The 19,532-nt window shown below is 45.6% G+C and overlaps 1 protein-coding gene across 5 annotated transcripts in view; it reads left to right on the top strand.

The window, feature by feature from the left end:
- Positions 1 to 19,227, top strand: part of rerea (arginine-glutamic acid dipeptide (RE) repeats a) — a 91,449-nt gene extending 72,222 nt beyond the window's left edge. For 2 of the 5 annotated variants that reach the window (XM_086141556.1, XM_086141557.1), the window contains 12 exons: positions 1,283 to 1,363; positions 10,544 to 10,706; positions 10,808 to 10,900; positions 11,427 to 11,626; positions 11,847 to 12,008; positions 12,095 to 12,208; positions 12,287 to 13,647; positions 14,214 to 14,436; positions 14,524 to 15,244; positions 16,328 to 16,471; positions 16,567 to 16,747; positions 16,834 to 17,322. In XM_086141556.1, the coding sequence (XP_085997682.1) occupies positions 1,283 to 1,363; positions 10,544 to 10,706; positions 10,808 to 10,900; positions 11,427 to 11,626; positions 11,847 to 12,008; positions 12,095 to 12,208; positions 12,287 to 13,647; positions 14,214 to 14,436; positions 14,524 to 15,244; positions 16,328 to 16,471; positions 16,567 to 16,747; positions 16,834 to 16,867 (3,477 nt within the window). In that variant the 3' untranslated portion in view covers positions 16,868 to 17,322. Of the gene's footprint in view, positions 1 to 1,282; positions 1,364 to 10,543; positions 10,707 to 10,807; positions 10,901 to 11,426; positions 11,627 to 11,846; positions 12,009 to 12,094; positions 12,209 to 12,286; positions 13,648 to 14,213; positions 15,245 to 16,297; positions 16,472 to 16,566; positions 16,748 to 16,833 lie in introns of all 5 variants that reach the window. The other 3 variants (XM_086141554.1, XM_086141558.1, XM_086141555.1) reach the window with 2 other exon arrangements.
- The last annotated feature ends 305 nt before the right edge of the window (positions 19,228 to 19,532 follow it).

Genomic DNA, 19,532 nt, shown 5'->3' with positions numbered 1-19,532 from the left:
TTTTTTTTATTCAAGCAAAAGGGGCAGCTTTGTTTATTATAGTTTATAAAAACATATAATGCCCCTGGTGGCCCCTACGCAGCCAGAACAGAGGAGCCAGAACAGGCTGCTACGAGGTATTTTGCCCAAACGCAAAACATGAAGCACTGGACTCCACCCCAGGTTTTCCATCCTGCTGCAAACCAGAGGCTCTCTTGCAGAAAGATCACATGTAAAGCCTTCCCCTTTGTAGTGGAAGAGCAGAGAGTGACAAGCTATTTCTTGCTTGTTAAAAAAAAAAAGAAGAAGAAGAAGAAGAAAAACAGAAATGTACCTTCGGAGACATTGTGGATTTGCCCCTAGTATTTTCTTTACCTGTGGCTGGATGTAGACATTTGTGCTCTCTGAGGACTTTTGCCTGCTTTTTGCTGGAGTTACTTGGTGGAAACGGTTGGCTGCGATCACTGAGGAACGGGTCTCGCCTCTGGAACAAGAAAGTAAATCTGTTGGGTCTGCTCCGGTGGTTATGAATGTTTTCAGCCTCTTCTTTTTATGGCTCACAGTCTGTGGCTCTTAAAGGAGAAGTATATTTAGATTTATTTTTTTTGTGTTTTTTATTTTCGCTTGCTATTTGTTTGTGTGTTGTGGGTTTTTTTTTCCTGCGGTGAGGTATTATGTTCACATTCAGTTTTCATAGTCATGGTCAAATCCGATGAAGCTGCAATGTCTGTCATGTTGTTAATCTCCTTTAATTCTTGTCAGGGAATACTTGTAGGATTTTGACTTTTTTTTTTTCTTGTTTGGCAGAGACAGAGAAAGACCAAAAAAAAAAAAAACCTCAGTGGACAGCCGTGTATTTTCTTTTTGTTTTAGCTCGCAAGTTTAGGTTACGACATTAAACTTTTTCACTCGGGTTCTGAAATGCATAGTGTTCTCCTAGCGGGGGTGTAGGAGTTTTGTTTTCATATTTCATTGTGTTTGTTTGCCCGTGTGTGTTTTCGCCACTTGAAAAGAGCAGCATAATCTCAGTGTCTCTCTTTTCCTTACTTGTCATTTCCTCCCTTTTTTTTTTTTTTTTTTTTTTACCCCTGACATGGCTGTGTTTGTTTCAGTTTTAACAGGCACATAGGCTTTTAGATACTCATCAAACCTCCTCAACCACAGTCTTGAGAAATAAAAACAGAGCTTTTTGTCACAGTTCTAGTCAGTAACTTTGTGTGGTGACAGTTCAGCTGACGTCAGAGATACTAACTGCTCTTTTTTTTTTCTCTCTCTCCCTCCCTTCCTCTGAAAAATATTGCAGAAGCGCTTCATTAAAGGATTGAGGCAGTTTGGCAAAAACTTCTTCAGGATCCGGAAAGAACTGCTGCCCAACAAAGAAACGGTATGATGATAATATTTCTCTTGTTATGCTGTCTCTGCAAGTGTCGTTTGTTTTGTTGCACCAACAAATGGAAAATGGAAAATCACACCCGATTTCATATTAACTAGGAGAAATCTTGAAATGTAGATTAAGGAACAAGATGTACTGCCTACAACCGACTGTGGTGTATTATTGTCAGGCTTCTCCTTAAGGCTTACTTAAAATAAAAAAACAAACAAACAACATTTGTTATACATGATAGGAGAAAAAGATAATGCACTCTAGAGACTGCAACTTTTAAATTAAAAGTGAAACGCGGAGCACAAATTAGCACCCCCTGTGTGGGAGTAGTAAACATGTGGGCAGCCATATGTGTTTATTGCATTTCTCAGGTCTGAAGATCAGCCATAGCCATATCTCTTGTATGTGCTACAGCCTTGGAGCCGCACCAGTGATTTGTTCACGTAATATCCACCCTCATGAGTCTTAAGTTTGAAGCTTTAGCACATTGGCTCCATGAGAATTTTAAATGCCAGTTACGATATGAAAATGTTAACTCTTCTTTGTGGAATCAAGTGTATTTACGAGGAAAGTTGAATCATTCGGACCGACGACACTGTAGTTATTTATTTGATCATGAATTGTATGACATTTTTGAATACTTAAATTTTTATTATTGAACCATCATAGATAGAAATTTCTATTTCTCATCCCGGTGTTAATGTAAGTTAGTGAAGCAAACACATATTGACATCAGATAAAGATCCATAAGATAAACCATTAAACTTGTTATTAATTGTCAGAACTTGCTAGGGTAAACGGTACCACATTTCACAATCCTAATGTTTTTTTTCTTGCCATTCTGCCAGACAGAGTAAGTATCTGCCAACATTTAAGGTGTATGTGCTCACCCATGGCGACTAGTTAATCATCACTCAAATAGTGAAAGTTCAAATCTCAGATCTGTAATTACTAACAACAGCTAAACATTAAATGTGTTTCTGTTGCTCAGTGCTTCTCTCTAACCTCCGTGAAAAGAAGTACCGGGTTGTTTTTTTTTTTGTTTTTTTTTGTTTTGTTTTTTTTATTTTTTTTTTGTCTTGTCTGCAAATGACACTGAACAGACGAACATGTGCGTATCGTTTCAAAGTCTGGTGTACCTTTTGATTTCACCGTTAAATTATTCTTAGATATGCATTTTGATTCATAAAACAGTGTCGACCTTGCTGTTTTTCTGCGAGGCGGCGACTGCTGAAAGTGTGCCGATACAGTGCTGACACAGACATCAAAGGGAAATCAAAGGTGTTTGTCATACCTCCGCAGCTTCATTTCCTTGTCTGCCTTGAGCTGATGATGTGTCGGCTCCGCTTCTCCAACACACACCTACGTACCCGTAGTTTTTTTTTTTTTTTTTTTCCACTGAACTCTTTCAGTGTTGCCTCCTTTGTGCTGCATTTTCAGTCCTAAAACCCAATTCGAACCTACTCGAATAAGAGATTAAAATGTATGAATGCACTTTCCTCACGGAGGTTTCTTCAGTTATTTTTTTTTTACTGCTATTTGAAATATATGACTTGTCCAATTGATTGGCTATAAAGGAGGTATTAATGCAATTCAACCTGGAGGGGGAGTGTACTTGGCAGGAGAGGTAATAGACCTCCTCCAGGATCTAGGCCTGCCACCGCCACAGAGCAGAGAAAGATTAATTTTCCCCCAGCAAATGGAAAATAAACTGCCCTTTAAACATATGAAAAGAGGAGAAAATGACTGAGCACAAGGGGCGGGTAAAAGCGACTAGAGGAGAAGGGTAAGAAGGTGGGGCGTTAGCTCGGTATACACATTGAAATGCCTGGCTTGTCGCATGAGGGGGGGGGGGGGGGCGACTGCTTGCTTATGGTTGAAGTTGCTTTTTGCGCCGTAAGAGCGATCTGACTTGGAGCCAGTCAATACCCCGAGGAAAGCTCTATTTTTATTTTCTATCCGTTCATTCCGAAATGGTATCTCTGGAAATAAGCACAATATGTCAGGACGTTGTAGGTCACTGGCAGACATATACCCCCACCCCTTCCCCCTCGCATGCTAAGACATTTTAAAAGAAGCGTGTCGCACTAACGTGTTTTTTCCTGCAACTTTTTCCTGCCGCGAGCCCTGGTTGAACCTCTGTTATTGAGATGCTGTGCGGAGCATAAAGCCCTTGGGCTGATACACTCGGCTCTAGAGGACCGGCACAGTATTTTCTGCCTCTCACTGTTTCTCCTGCTAGACCCTATTAGCTGCACTACCCCTGAAGCACCAACACAGCTCGAACTGCCAGTGCCAAGGCTAAGCACCTAGTGCTATGTAAACACACCAGGCCTGACTAACACTCAGGAATGCTTTATATAAAGTCACATAAAGGCCTGGAGGGGGAAGTGGGTGTGTCGTCTGACCGCCTGCAACTGGCCTTGCTGCCACCATTTCCTTCGCTCCAGAAAGGACGTCATGGAACATGAGTTTGCTGCTTCCAGTGTTTGAAGAACTAAATATGCAGACATGGCAGATCAAAGATAACTCTGTGCCTGATATTTTCATTTTCACTGCTCAAATTTCAAGGAGATACCAACAGACAGTATTTGCAGAACAGCTCTGCTGCCACCGCTCTGTATGCTGGACCGTGGAACAGAGGCGTAGACAGTTTAAAATGATCCAATCAGAACACTTGAGCATAGATGCATTACCATACCGTGGCAAAACAGCAAAATAGAAATATGGCTGTTGACTGAATATAATAAAATAACTGGAACCCAAGCAACTTGAACACTTTTTCTTTTAAGAGACTTTGTCAATAGTAGTGCGACTTTTTTTTAAAGTTGTATCGAGCATGTATGTTAGAGATGTTAAAGAAATTCAACTATTCATGTATTTAGATATTGCAGTGTCATTATTATTTTAGTATCGCATATTTTTATGGAGCCTGCAATACTGGCAAAGTAATGTGGAAAAAATGTTCAAGTTGTTAGTTTTCCCTCGGGCTCTCATTCACACATCCTGTTGTTCACTCTCCTCGTCGCTGTTCTTTTAATTATTTTGGTATATGTTGTATCTCGTGGCAATAATCTGCATATGTAAATGTGCTGGATAGCAACAAGCATCCTGTAAAAATATACTTTTGACAAATCTCTGGGAAAACGTAAAACATATTTTTAGCTGCTCTCAATTGGTGCTCGAACAGTAAATATTGGCTTCAAGGAGTGCAAACTTGGAGGACAACATGAAAAAGCAAACACTGGCTGATTTTGTTCCTGTGTCTTCCTCGAGTTTTTTACGAAGGTGAAAAAGGCAGAAATGCGACAACAGTCTTTGCTGTTCTCAGATGGCAAATAGTTGGGTTGGTTTTTTTTTTTCTTACACCTTGGTAACAACCTGTAATCTTGTAACCTGGAAAATATATTCATCTTGCTGGTCATTACAGCATTTTGTTCGGAAAGCTCCCGCGAATTCGGGATTAAAACAACCTCGAAGACAATGTCGGCTCATATTGGCACAGGTGTTCAGAAGAGTATATTTGATGTTGTTTTTTTTTTTTTTTTTTGTTTTGTTTTTTTTTCCGCGCTGCTTTAATCTCTTTGACACTCAGACCAACCAGGAGCCGTTTTGTCGAGCAGCTCTTGCAGCATCCTTGTTCTGAGAAAAGAGAGCACTCAGCCCCCACAGGCGCTGTCATTTACTGGATGGCCAACAGGAGAACACTGTTCTCCAGACAAGCTCAAAGCAGATGTTTGCCCTAGTACAATCTGTGCAAACGTCAAATTAAATTCAGCGCCGTGTCCTTAGATCAACAGCCAGAACCTTGGGCATGAGTGTGATTATAAATACTTTGGTTCAAACACTAATTAAACCAGCTACAAACTGTGGAAGCCTGGTCCAGTTGGAAGTAGCTGTCAGAAGTGTGACAGAACAGCTTCTGTGTTTGGTAAATGACATAACTTGTTTAGGCAGTGAAATCACTTTCGGCTGATGGAAGCTCAACCAGCGTGTATTGATGTTCTTTTAGCAGACCAGAGGCAATTTAGCATGGCCGAGTGTATCTTTTTATTTATTTACTTATATATTTTCCTGCCTAATACATCGAGCTCGGAGAGCGCGGTTCCCTTCATAATTGAGTTCTTCCGTAGGCTTGGTGTTGTGGTTTTTGGGTAGTCGCTTATCAGCAGAACACGCAGGATCGACCCTCTAGCAAAAAAAGACTTGCCATCCAAACTGCTTTCATTGGGAAAAGCGCTTACAGCGGGAAAAAACATGAGTGCTGATTCTTCAGCATGTGCATCCCTGACCTGTGAAAGCAGAGCTTATTCAGTCATTCCCCATCAGAGAGGCTCTGCACAGCAGGGGAGGGCTGTCTATTTAACCGCCTCTGTACTCTACCAGCCAAGGTCCCTTCGCTCCTCTGCTGTTGTCCGCCCATAGTTTTCAGGGCATTTATGCCTTGCTTCCGTTTTGGATTCAACTACATAGATAAACCAGGTACTTTGAATATTCGCTCTCCGATTTTTTTTTATATATATTTTTTTTATTGGTATAGTCAGGTGTTAATTGAGTACTTGATAAGTCATAGATGAATTCAAAACACAGATTTCAATTTGTTTCATACAAGATCTTCAAATCCATGTCCAAAATGGGACCTACAACATCTAAAGATCCATTTTCAACATTTGGTGGTGTTTTAATAGCCATATTTTTGTATTTAATTTTGTCATGTAAAAATGTCTTATTTCCAAACTCATAAGTAGCCTCAGCACTGAACTCACTACAGTATGTCGCACATTTTATTTTGAACATACTGTGGTGGTTTAAGATTACAGTTAAATCAATAAGAGCGTTAAGTTTTTGGAGTGTTTTTTTTTTTTTCTAACGTCTGAGAATATTTAATCTGCTTTTTATCTTCTTAGATGATCGAGATTATCACATGCAACTCAAGTTGGTGTAAGGATAATGTCTGCCCACCTCTGAAATGATAATGTAACGTGCGATGAAACAAAGGAAGTGGAAAGAGAGTTGAGCTAATTCATAATTACACCACGGCCTGATTGAGCTCAAATATGTTCGCCTCAGTCAAATTAATCAGGAAGAAATTGTTGCTCCTGTGCGCGCTGAGTGTAGAGGAAACAGGAGGAGCACAGGTTCAGGCTGCACTAATGGATGTTTACACAACTCTCCTTGAACCACTGTAACCCAGAACTGGGCCGATCCCCGGGCTTTTTTTTTTTTTTTATATATTCTCTCCAACAAAAAAAAGTATTTGCCGAGAGATGTTTTTGGAATGGGTACGGTCGGATTCTGTGCTGATTGTTCATTGTTATCCTTTGCTGGCTCTTTATTTCGCCTCCTCGGCTCTTCTCCACACAGAGCCCTCCCCCTCTCCAGTTCTCCCCTGTTCTCTCTTTCTTCCTCTGCTCTTGCCAGTAACGGCCTTAACCGTTTGGCTTCATGTCAAAGCAGGGGCCTTTTGTGGCTCTGTCACAAATCTGCCAGGAAAAACAGAAACCATCTGTTCAGGACTGGGCCTGAGAGGGGATGAGGGCGTAAATACATGAGTTTAGCCCTCACCCTCAGCCCTGCCCGCACACACAGGACCATCGAACCCCACTAGAGGATCCGGCACTCCCGCTCAGCCTCAACCTGCAGCCCTGACCAACTGTAGTCTACATGAGTTTAACGGAGAACTTGTACGTTTCGGAAACAAGAACATTAGAGGGTATTCGGCAGTTCAACACAGCGACCAAGAATACAAGCGATTATAGCAATGGATGTCTTTCATTTTGAATTTGGTTTCATCTCCAAAACGAATTTTTACTCCAAGTTGGCTGCACTCAACAGCAGATAAATTGTTGATCTCCTCTATATATTAATAATACATAGAGGTGTATGTGTGCATATTCTCCATGAGTGCAGAAAGCAGTTTGAAGTCAAATTTGTTGTTCTACAGAAAGGATATTATCAGGTCATAACAACTACAATATGCATACATCACCACCCAAGTGTTAATTCAATTTGAAATGTGAGTGAGGTAAACCCTTGCCGTGAAAAGCGTAGTTTTATAGTTGAAAGTGAAGGAAAACTCCAGCATGCATGATCTTAAACTTCACGACTATTTCACGCATACACTGTATATTTGTATGGAGAAGACCATTTTAAGTGGTAATAACTCGAATGGAAGCTCTTGAGTGTCCTGACAAGAGGGTAAGCCCTTTGCTTGTCGGATAATCCACCAACCAGAAAGCTCTTGCAGATGGAAGCACTCTAAAAGGCCTCATAATACAGAGCTTATGTTGTCACTATTTCATGTTGCGCAGAGCAGCAGCACACTGTGTACCGCTCTGCACTGATTTAGTGGACATGGGGAAACTCATGCTACAGGATTCTAGAGCCACACTAATTTTCCCTGAATGTATTTTTGTTCACCTTTTTGTCGAGCCAGGTTCGTCGAAACTTCTTTGGCGCTATTGTCCCCATTTTATGAAGGAATTGTAATTCCATTGGAAGCCTAATGTACTTGGTGGATAAGAGGTAGAAAATTAGTGCACTCAAGATATGGACTCTGTGAATGTGATTGAGTAACATAGATAATCAGCGTGAGAGATCAGACAAATGTTGCTTCAGAAGAAAAGTTGACATACAGGCAGGCTGAGACAATTAACCTGTCAGTCACCCTTAAGACAGTAATTCATAGCTTCGAGCTTCTTAGCAGCAAAGGAATGCCAGGTTCATAGTGCTTTTTGAAGGTCTTTACATCAGTCATTACCATATCACCATTACCAGTCATTGCAATTTATTTTTATTCGACGGTGGGATTGCAGTTTACAATTTTACCTTTTTTTTTTTTTTTTTTTTTTCTTGTGGTCTTTCTCGGGAATTTCTTTCCAGTGATTTCCTACCACACTTCATTCGTTTTCCCCTCCCAGCTGCATCCACTCACCGATGCACCTGTTAATTCCCATTCAAAAGCCCCAAGTTAATGTTTTCATTAGCCCTTGTCTAATGCAATGGCACTTGACACAGTGTAAGTGATGGAGAAGCAGGGTGACCTTGCCCCTGTGTCTGCCAAGCTGTTGTTGAAGCCGTGTAGTTGTCAGCCTGCAGCAAGGAGGCAGAAAGGCACTGCTGAGAACAGTCATTAAGCGCATAGCAAAGCCAGCGCTCGGCACCACTCGACACTTTTGATCTGCACATTTCAATTAGGTTTCACATCAGGACGCCTGCCTTCCCTCAGTTAGCACCTGCGCCCTGCCTTCCCAACTGGCCGGCCAGACTGAAGAGGGAGGCGCTCGGGAAACAGGAAGTTCAGAGACGAGCAGAAATACACGTACAAACATGTGCCGACCCTCCTAGAGCATTCAGCAGCTATAATAACCACTGTCTGCTTTCGAGCGTTTGAACCAAAAAAAATTCACAGTCGCTCAAAGTCTGCAAACGTGGTGCTAAAGGCAAAAGCTAGATCTTCCTGTTCTTATCCAAGTGGTATTTGAATTTTAAAGAGTCCCACCGGTTCTCTTTGCACAACCCCAACACATGGAATCCATCCCACCACTCCAGATGTGCTCATCTGCTGAAGTATCAAGGACTAAAAAAGTGAGCTCAAGCTGTGGGGCCGGGACAGTTTTGCACCGGAGCTGTGGCTTTGCTCGGACACAGCGCGCCACTGAAATGTGAGATTTCATTGAGCTTAGGCGGCCTCAAGAAGTGTTCCCAGAACTACTTTGCCTGATAAGATGAAGTCCTGCAGGCTTTGGTAGATATGAATTTCCCCTAAATGGAGGAATATGTTATCAAACCAAAGTAAATCCACCTAGCAGAGGGTTTTCTGGCGGTCAGCTGAGATTGAGAAAGAAGTCGCTCCAATGCGAACTACCCGCACAGATTCTGATGGCAATAAAGCTGCAATTACTGGTCAACCCTTAATCTTTCTTTTCTCATTGCAAATAAATCAAATGGCTTAAATTGTCAATTTCAAAATACACGGATTAAGAATTTCAAAGCTGATTAACACCAGGCTGTTTCATCACCTTGCAATATTTCTATCGCCGGTTTTATACTGCATTGTTTTTTTTAATGTTTTTTAAGCACATCCTATAAATGCACCTATTTATTTCTAAAGTCAGCTCTTTTTCTTGTTTGTTTACGGCGCTACATTTTTACAGACGACGTGGAGGCTGTTGCTGAATGGCTGTTAATGCATTTCAGAGAGCAGTTTATGTCAACTTTCTCTCAAGCAGAGCAGGAAAACAATCAATAGCCATTAATCCCCGGGAGCTTTGTTAAACAACAGTTTAACAGGCCTCAGATAGTAGATGGGCGCCCTCTGGGCTTTAAAGATTACAGGTGACTTGCATTTCACCCGACAATCGCGCCGCACCTTCATGAATATGTCATGGAGCCAGGTGAGGACCACTAACTAAAGTGAGTTCACGGCACGAGGAAAACGATGGCAGAGACCCACAGGAAACTACATAATCGTCCCTGACTCTTGACACCCGTTTTCGGGGCTTGCTTGTTCCGAGCGCGGCCGGAAAGCTGCGGTTAATATGCACAGGCCGCCTCAGCAAAGTGCTTTCTGATCCATGATCACATGTGTTAATGTTTCAGTTGGGTATTGATTTCCCGCAACCTTTTGTACACTGGATTTATTCGCTTCGCTCGCTGGCAAGAGCGCCCCTCCGAATGTTTGGTTAAAGTTCAATTGACTCTTCCAGTGGAGGGGCGAGGAGCCATTTCATTCCCTATTTGTAGCGCCAAAGCTCTGCCTGACATGTTCTTTTGTTCCTATTCAAGCTCCTGCCACCCAGGCAGCCACCAGTGCACTGATCCTAATATCCCTGCATTCAGTGAGCCTTCTCTCGCCTAATCCAGGGACAGACTGGGCCACAGCACAAACATGCCCGGCCAGCTACAAATCCTGGCATGGACCGAGGCGCTCCAAGCCCTCTCGCTATGAAACGCAGCCGCTGTCTGCTAATATTTATTTTCCATACATTTTATTCAACCTAGCTGCAGATATTTTATGAAAAATATACCAACATTCCTTTACCTTCAGTTGCCTTGTGACTATGATGGCACGTCCTCAGAGCAAAAAATGATGTCTTTTTTTGTTGTATTGTTTCCCCCCTCCACTCTGATTTGTTTGCCTGTTTTCAGAACATTGTTTTTCTTTTGGGTTTCTTACAGGGGGAGCTAATTACCTTCTACTACTACTGGAAGAAGACCCCAGAGGCAGCCAGTTGTCGAGCCCACCGCAGACACCGACGCCAACCCGTCTTCCGCCGCATCAAGACACGAACCGCTTCAACTCCTGTCAACACCCCCTCGCGTCCCCCCTCCAGTGAATTCTGTACGTATTTTCTACCCCTTAGGACCCCGTGACCTGCTATGTTCTGGCATCGGATTATGGCGTGTACATTTCATTTCGATATATGTTTCCGTGTCTTTCAGTGGACCTCAGTTCCGCCAGCGAAGATGATTTTGACAGTGAAGATAGCGAACAGGAGCTGAAGGGCTACGCCTGTCGCCACTGTTTCACCACCAGTAAGACTCAGCGTTTTCGCTCACGCCCTCGCATTCGTCACGTGAACTCGCGCGGATATTCCCGTCCCGATCGAGATCACCGTGAGCCTTCGCAGCGCAGCGCCGTGACAGATGGGCATCAGATGATGTCGAGACTAATTTGATCAAATCGGACATGAGCCCATAGCTCGTTCGCTCTCCAACTCATTATCCTTCCACTCTTCCCACACAGCTGGCTGCCAGCGCCAGGCTCCCATTTGATCACACTTAGATTACCACCATCACAACTTGGTTGCCGTCTAACTGGGGCTTTGAAAGCATTAACCCATGCAGACCTTATTAATATTTGCATTACAGGAGGTTAGATACAGCATTTAGCGGGAGATAGTCGGGCGCTCTACCTAATTCACTCTTGTATAAAAAAATAATATTGATATCATTAGTGAGTTGAATAGTTTATCTTTCTGTCGGTCAGCGATCACTCTGTGCTTTTGCTTTTTAACACCTGCGTGAATGTTAATTCGCAACTGCAAACGGCTTTCCTCAGCCTCGAAGGACTGGCACCACGGGGGCAGGGAGAACATCTTGCTGTGCACAGATTGCCGCATTCACTTCAAGAAGTACGGTGAGCTGCCCCCCATCGAGAAGCCAGTGGACCCGCCGCCATTTATGTTCAAACCCGTCAAAGAGGAAGAGGATGGACTCAGCGGGAAGCATAGCATGAGGACCAGACGGAACCGAGGCTCGGTGCGCGCGCACACACACACACTCCCTGCCCGCGATATTTCCTTCCGTTTTGCACTTTTACTGCCTTGAGTTGCTGTGAGACCTACAGATCCAGAATTGTAAAGAAAACATTGTTACATTAATAAGCATTAGTATTTACATGTTGGCGGGTGGGGGTGGAACATTTTGGATTTTGAAAAGTGGATTACCTTCAACATGGCTCGTATCGACTGTTTTATAGATGTCAACGCTACGCAGTGGCCGGAAGAAGCAGACAGCCAGTCCCGATGGCAGAGCGTCGCCGACCAATGAGGATTTGCGCTCCAGCGGCCGCACTTCGCCCAGTGCAGCGAGTACTGACAGCACCGACAGCAAGACGGACTCCATGAAGAAGCCCAGCAAGGTACGGGTGGGCGATGGTGGATGGTCCCCGGGCTTTGGACTCTGCTCGTAAAAGCGTGCTTAGCGTCTGTCGCTTTGACTCTGCAGAAAATCAAGGAGGAGGCTCCTTCACCCATGAAGAGCGCAAAGAGGCAGCGGGAGAAGGCGACTTCGGACACAGAGGAGCCCGAGAGGGCGAGTGCCAAAAAGTCCAAGACGCAAGTGAGTATCTGATCTTCGCCTCGCTTGTCTCGGGATGTCGGCGGGAGGCTCATCCTTCTCTGCTTTCATTTTCTTCAGGAGCTGAGTCGGCCGGACTCGCCCTCAGAGTGCGAGGGCGAGGGAGAGGGCGAGAGCTCTGATGGTCGTAGCATCAACGAGGAGCTCAGCAGTGATCCTAAAGACATCGACCAGGACAACCGGAGTTCCTCCCCGAGCATCCCCAGTCCCCGTGACAATGAGAGCGATTCGGACTCCTCCGCCCAGCAGCAGCAGCTCCTGCAGAGCCAGCATCCCCCGGTCATCCAGTGCCAGCCGGGCACATCGTCCACCTCTTCGGCACCCCCTCCGCCTACGTCCTCTGCCCCGTCATTGCCGCCACAGGTCTCCCCCACCGCGGCCTCCGCCTCTTTACCGCCCCAGCCTCTCCCCATGGCTCTCATCCAGTCCGGAGCGTCTCTCCACCCTCAAAGGCTTCCCTCTCCGCATTCACCCATGACTCAGGCGCCCCCGCCCGGGCCCCCGATTCCACCTCAGTCGTTACCCGGCTCACACCACGGGCCCATGCCTCCCATGCCGCATCCACTACAATCTGGTCCCTCACACATACCTCACCCACACTCCATGCCCCCTCAGGGCTTCCCTGTGGGTCAGTCTCAGGTCCCACCACAGCCAATCTCTAGCCAGTCGCAACCGAGGCCTCACACACCTCCCTCGCAGTCCCAGTCATCTTCTCAGAGTGTATGTCAGCCTCCCAGAGAGCAGCCGCTCCCGCCCGCGCCCATGTCCATGCCTCACATCAAGCCCCCGCCGACCACACCCATCCCTCAGATACCGAACCCGCAGTCCCACAAACACCCGCCCCACGTGTCGGCGCCTCCTTTCCCTCAGATGCCTTCGAACCTGCCTCCGCCTCCCGCCCTCAAACCCCTCAGCTCTTTGTCCACCCATCACCCGCCTTCGGCGCATCCGCCTCCTCTCCAGCTCATGCCTCAGGGGCAGCAGTTACAGCCTCCCCCGGCTCAGCCCCCTGTGCTCACCCAGTCTCAGAACCTGCCTCCGTCAGCCGGCCACCAGCCGCCCCCGGCTCCCCCGCTCCCACCTTCAGCGGCGACCTCACACCCCGGCGGGCCGCCGCAGCCGCCGTTCTCATCTCACCCTTTCAGTACAGTTCTACCTCCGACCGGCCCTCCTCCGTCTTCGACAAACTCGATGCCGGGCCTGCAGCCTCCGCCATCCTCGGCTCCATCCGCCTCCATATCCATGCCGCTCCCTGCCTCAGTCACTTGCGCCGGCATCGGCCAAGCGCTCCCGCCGGTTCACATCAAAGAGGAGCCGCTGGACGAGTCCGAAGAGCCGGAGAGCCCCCCGCCGCCGCAGAGAAGTCCCTCCCCGGAGCCGACCGTCGTCAACACGCCAAGCCACGCCAGCCAGTCGGCACGGTACGCCCTCGGACTCTCGGAAAGAACGTCTCTCCCGTTTCCAGAGCCGCGCTCGGTTGCGCGCTTCCCCCGCCGATTTACCCCAGATACATTCGGCGATAACGCGTGCGTCCCTTTAGGTTTCACGGCTTTGATAGTCTTAACAAATCGAACGTCCTCAGCAAACCAGGCATCCAAGGCCGCAATTAGCCTTGCGTTCTGCCTGGCCTATGGCTAGAAATTACCATGGATGACGAGCAGGGAGATTAATTACAGTGAGCGATGGGAGAGCGCTCAGGCATCTGGCTCTATGTACGCGTGGTGGGTTTCTGCTTAAGTGGCTCACAGTCTGCGGGTGAAAAGCAAAGCAGCGGCTTGTTTTTTTTCCCCCTCCCTTTTTATATTGTGAACTAGTTAACGATGCAAACTCCCTTCCCCCCCCCCCTCGCCGTCGTCCAATGGGATAGCTTGTTGCAAGCCAGTGTGGAAGGTCGAGCCAAGAGACAGCTCTTTTGTAACGTTCAAATTTATTGCACAAACGTCCCGATTTACGATTTCGTGGCTTTGTCCCCCCACTGTGATCGCAGGTTCTACAAGCATCTGGACCGGGGTTACAACTCGTGCGCGAGGACGGATTTCTACTTCACGCCGTTGGCCTCGTCCAAATTGGCCAAGAAGCGGGAGGAAGCGTTGGAGAAAGCCAAACGAGAAGCGGAACAAAAGGCCAGGGAGGAGAAAGAAAGGGAGCGGGAGAGGGAGAAAGAGCGGGAGAGAGAGCGAGAGCGAGAAAAAGAGGCCGAGCGAGCCGCGGTGAGTGTTTTAGTCTCTTTCTGTTATTTCGACTTCATTTTATTTCTTGCCATCGCCCTCATTGCGGAATCTCTCCTCATCTCACAGAAGGCCTCCAGCTCCTCTCACGAGGGAAGAATGAGCGAATCTCAGCTGGCCGGCCCCGCCCACATGCGCCCGCCCTTCGACGGCCCCCCGACGACCATCGCGGCCGTGCCTCCGTACATCGGCCCCGACACCCCCGCCCTGCGCACCCTCAGCGAATACGCACGACCCCACGTCATGTCCCCGACCAACCGAAACCACCCCTTCTTCGTGTCCCTCAACCCCGCGGACCCTCTGCTGGCCTATCACATGCCCAGCCTGTACAACGCCGACCCAGCCATGAGGGAGCGCGAGCTGCGAGAGCGGGAGATGCGCGAGAGGGAGATCCGCGAGCGGGAGCTCAGGGAACGGATGAAGCCCGGTTTCGAGGTCAAGCCTCCCGAGATGGACACACTCCACCCCTCCACCAACCCCATGGAGCACTTCGCCCGCCACGGCCCCATCACCCTGCCCCCCATGGCCGGCCCTCACCCCTTCGCCTCCTTCCATCCGGGCTTGAACCCGTTAGAGCGCGAGCGGCTCGCCCTCGCCGGGCCTCAGCTGCGACCCGAAATGAGCTACCCGGAGAGGTTGGCCGCAGAAAGACTCCACGCCGAGAGGATGGCAACGGTCGCCAACGACCCCATCGCCCGTCTCCAGATGTTCAACGTCACGCCGCACCACCACCAGCACTCGCATATCCACTCCCACCTCCACCTCCACCAGCAGGACCCACTTCACCAAGGTAAACGAAAGCCCTGCTCGTAAACACACCATTACATGCACTTCGTACAGACGTTTACAATGTCACTATAAAAATTTTGAAAAAAATCAATTTCGTAATGTTAAATTAACCCAACGTGTACCAAAGTTGGTCGAGAGTTCGCAAAAAAGGTCGAGCTTTTCACAAATTTGTTCAAATTTGTGTCAAGTTTTTAGTATATTTTATTAGCAGATATTAATTCTCTGCATGTACTTTTGCATACACAGCACTGATGTATTGAATTGATCGTTTGTACATTATTTCTCAAAATGTTGAATTGCCTTGAATTTGTATTTTTACTGCTCTTGTTTACTATTTATTCTCCTGAAATGTATTGTAGTTATACACAAAAAAATGACATTTTAGTCATTAGCAGTAATTCATGAAGAAAATGTTTTTTATGATGGATGGCTATTTAAACTATAAGTGGGCAACTAGTTTTTCCCTCCATAGACCTTGGGGGAAAGACTGACCCAGTCTGTCTGCGAGGACATGTAGAAACCGGGTATTGCCAGCAATTTTGTGAGCAAATGTAAAATGCAAATGCATTTGAATACATTTCAACAAGAAGTTGGATCATGCCTTGTCAAAACAACAGATGTGCACCAACATCTATTGTATATACACACACACACACAAATATATATATGGACAGAGAGATTAATTCAAAGGCTCTTCAAATTCCAGTACAAAGCAGATGAAAATATCAGTGATTATATATTCAAGCCATTCAGTTTATTAGCAAGTTGATATCAACTAAAGTTGAGGATGTGAGTCTGTTGTTAAGCAGTCAATGCAAATACTTATGTAGACTTCCTTGTGGTATGAAAAACCAATGAAAAGCGTTTTTCTAAAATTAAAAATGACAGAATGTCTGTCTTCATTGACATCGCGTAATAGCTTACTACAGTGATGTGATGTTAAATACAAATCAGTTTACTTGATGCCATCGAGTAGATGAGATAGTAATGTGTTGATTTGTTTGTGTATATAGCATGACCTGTACCCTATACCTAAGACTCTGACACCCAGAAGGTGGTGGTGAATGCCTTGTGTGTCCTCCAGGCTCCGGAGCCCACCCGCTGGCGGTAGATCCCCTGGCAGCTGGACCTCACCTGGCCCGCTTCCCTTATCCACCCGGCGCCATCCCCAACCCTCTGCTTGGCCAGCCGCCCCATGAACACGAAATGCTACGCCACCCAGTCTTCGGTAGGCCGCCGTCCAGCGCCGTCGCCGGCTAACGGTAACATCCCGTCCAATTTATCAAATTCGCCTGATCAAATCTTCGGCCCGTGCCCTTCCAGGAACTCCGTATCCGCGAGACTTACCGGGAGGCCTCCCGCCGCCCATGTCCGCTGCCCACCAGCTGCAGGCCATGCACGCTCAGTCAGCTGAGCTCCAAAGGCTGGCCATGGAGCAGCAGTGGCTCCACGGCCACCATCACATGCACGGAGGACCCCTGCCCGGCCAGGAGGACTACTACAGGTCGGACGAGCGGCAGGCGGCGTCGAAATCACGTACCTCGGTCTCAGCCTGTTTAATACTCAAACGTTTCGTTTTGTTTATTTCAGCCGACTGAAAAAAGAGAGTGACAAGCAGCTGTAACCAGCCAAGGGAGGCGGCGACTCACAGGTGCAGGACACAGGAAGTTGTTACCAAACGGTCTGGCGGAGGAACTCGACCAACGACCTCTGAACACATTCTGTTTTCGAAGAACGGAAAAGGCCAAGAGGATCATCAGAGAATTCTTCTCATGTTTGTTTTCTGTTCCTGTTCAGGACTGTTTTTTTTTTTGTTTTTTTTTGTCGTTTTTTTTATTTTATTATTATTATTATTATTATTATTATTATAATTATATTATTTTTCCAGACATTGACTTTCTTTGGTATATAGCCAGTAGTGACAACATCCTCAAGACTCCTGCATGAAAGCTTCCCTGACATTTTTGTAGGTGCTAGAAAAAAAGACACTGTGCTTATCAAAAAATTAATAAAAAAAAACAAACAAAAAAACCCAAAACAACAAACAAAAAAAAAAAAAAAAAAAAAAAAAACACAAGACCGGTCAGGCCATTTATGGAAAAATAACAAGTGCTATCTTAAATTCAACATTTATTTTAATACATTGTTGGAGGTTTTTCATAATTTTAAGAAAAAGCTACAGCATGGCGTTTTTGAATCTGTAAATAGTATATATAAACATATAATTATTATTATAATTATTATTACTAGGTGTGGACATACCAAGTCGTTTCAACTTCCAATATAATTGTTTTGAAGCATTATCCCTTGTTTCAGAGGGGAACACCATGGCATTATATGAGCAGTTTCTGAGAGAGTTGCAGTTCAGTTGTGTTGTTGTTCGGACATCACTGTGTTAGATTTAGCCCCACACACACACACACACACACACACACACAAACAAAAGCCAAAAACTTGGCACACCCACATTCATTTATTCATCACACACACACCTTTGCCACGTGAGCAGGTTGTCAGAATGTGGAGAGTTAATGATTGGAAACACTTGAAGACGTGACACTCTGTCACTGAGGCTTTCGTGGAGTGCACACCGAAGCCACGGATTGAAAACGAAAAAAAAAAAGCTTGCACTGAATGAAAACATTAGAACTCCACTATTTTTTTTTTTTTCCTATCATTTTGCTTAAAATAGTATTTAAATCAAAATAAAAGTAATCAGAGATTACTTTCTTTTTTTTCTTCGTTCTTTTAAAGGGAATGTTTTTAATCTCGGAATTGATTTTAGTTGAACTCCCTAAACCCATTTTAAGTCACTTTGGGTTCCCGTTTTTTGACTTCATTAAGTTGTTAAGAGGAGCCTTACGGGACGGGATTGTTTTATCGCGCGGAAGCTGGTGAGTCGGGTTCCGTCCCGTGGTTCGCTTGTTTTCACCTCGTCCTGCCACCCGTGTGTGTCGTTGGGCTTGTATCCGATTGAGTCGCCCCCCCCACCACCACCACCACCACCACCCCAAAAACAGGCTGTAATGATGTTCACTGTGACACTAGAGGGGGCCTGCCAACATGTGACAACCAGGAAGGAGAGGAGGTGTGTGTGTTTGCACGTGCGCGTGCGTGCATGTCGTCCTCACAATGTTTTTGTGTGCCTCGGTTCCTTAGGGATACACGCGTCCTCCTGGGCTCTGGGAGCGTTGTGTTTGTGTGCCACTGACTGTTACTTGTAGTGTTGACCTGTCACACCAGTGCACATGAGCCCAAATTTCTTTTTTTTTTTTTTTTTTTTTATGTTTGTTTCTTTTTATTTTGTTTTTGTAGCCATGACACAGGTTCTGCATTTGTTCCATGTACTCAGACTGTTCAAACTTCATGGACATTTACAAAACTGTGGCTATTTTATCATCTTTTTTTTTTTTTCTTTTTTTTTTTTACCAAATGAAGAAACTGTACTTGCGTCTAAAAGTGACCACGTCATCCTTCAGAGCACTATAATTTACACTTTAACAATCGCGAACCATCATCAAGCTCAGCCTCATCCCCCAGTTTTGTTTAGGAAAAGCGAAAAAAAAAAAAGGCCCCCGACAAGAACATGTCGCTCTGTCTTTCCATTTCCTCATCGACTCCCGTTCTCTCTCCCGATGGACGCACTCCTCATCGTCCTTCGCCTCTTTTCCCGACGGTTCCCTTGCTTTTTGCTCCCCCTCTTTTTGTGTCTCCAAACCTTTGATGTTAAGTGTTGTCAATGGTTTAGCTTCTTGTTTCAAAGCGGCAATAGCAGAATGTAAATTCTGACTGCTAAGATTTATATATATACTGGTATCTTGAAGCTTATTGTATATATGAGTAGTCGCCATGGGATGACACAATGTAAACAAAAAGTAGAAATAATAAGAAAAATTGTGAGTCCTGTGTTCTCTCCATTTGAGTATTTTGTAATTTTTTTGAAAAATTTGTGGAATTAAAATAAACGACTAAGTTACACCACAAGATTGGACTTTATCTTTTTTTTTCTCCTTCTACGCTCTCCGATACATCGGTGACTCATTTCTTAACCGCTAAACGGTTGTTTGTACGCCAAAGTCGAGCAAATTGCTAAATCCCGGCAGCTTTGAGACACAATAATCCTGTTTTAAGGGTAAACAAATTTGATTACTCACTGCTCATTGGCTGAAAAGCGAAGACAGCAGACACACACACACACACATACACACCCCTCCAGTTTCTGTACATCCGACTAATGTAATTCTTCAGCTGAGAAACGACTGTCACCGGGTCTATTTTGATAATACTCA

The sequence above is a fragment of the Fistularia commersonii genome, chromosome 34, assembly GCF_037954325.1.
Source record: "Fistularia commersonii isolate RoL2024-O1a breed Wild chromosome 34, RoL_Fcom_v1.0, whole genome shotgun sequence".
Taxonomy (NCBI): Eukaryota; Metazoa; Chordata; class Actinopteri; order Syngnathiformes; family Fistulariidae; genus Fistularia; species Fistularia commersonii.
The sequence above is the reverse complement of the archived record's forward strand: the minus strand, read 5'-3'. Positions and strand labels throughout refer to the sequence as shown.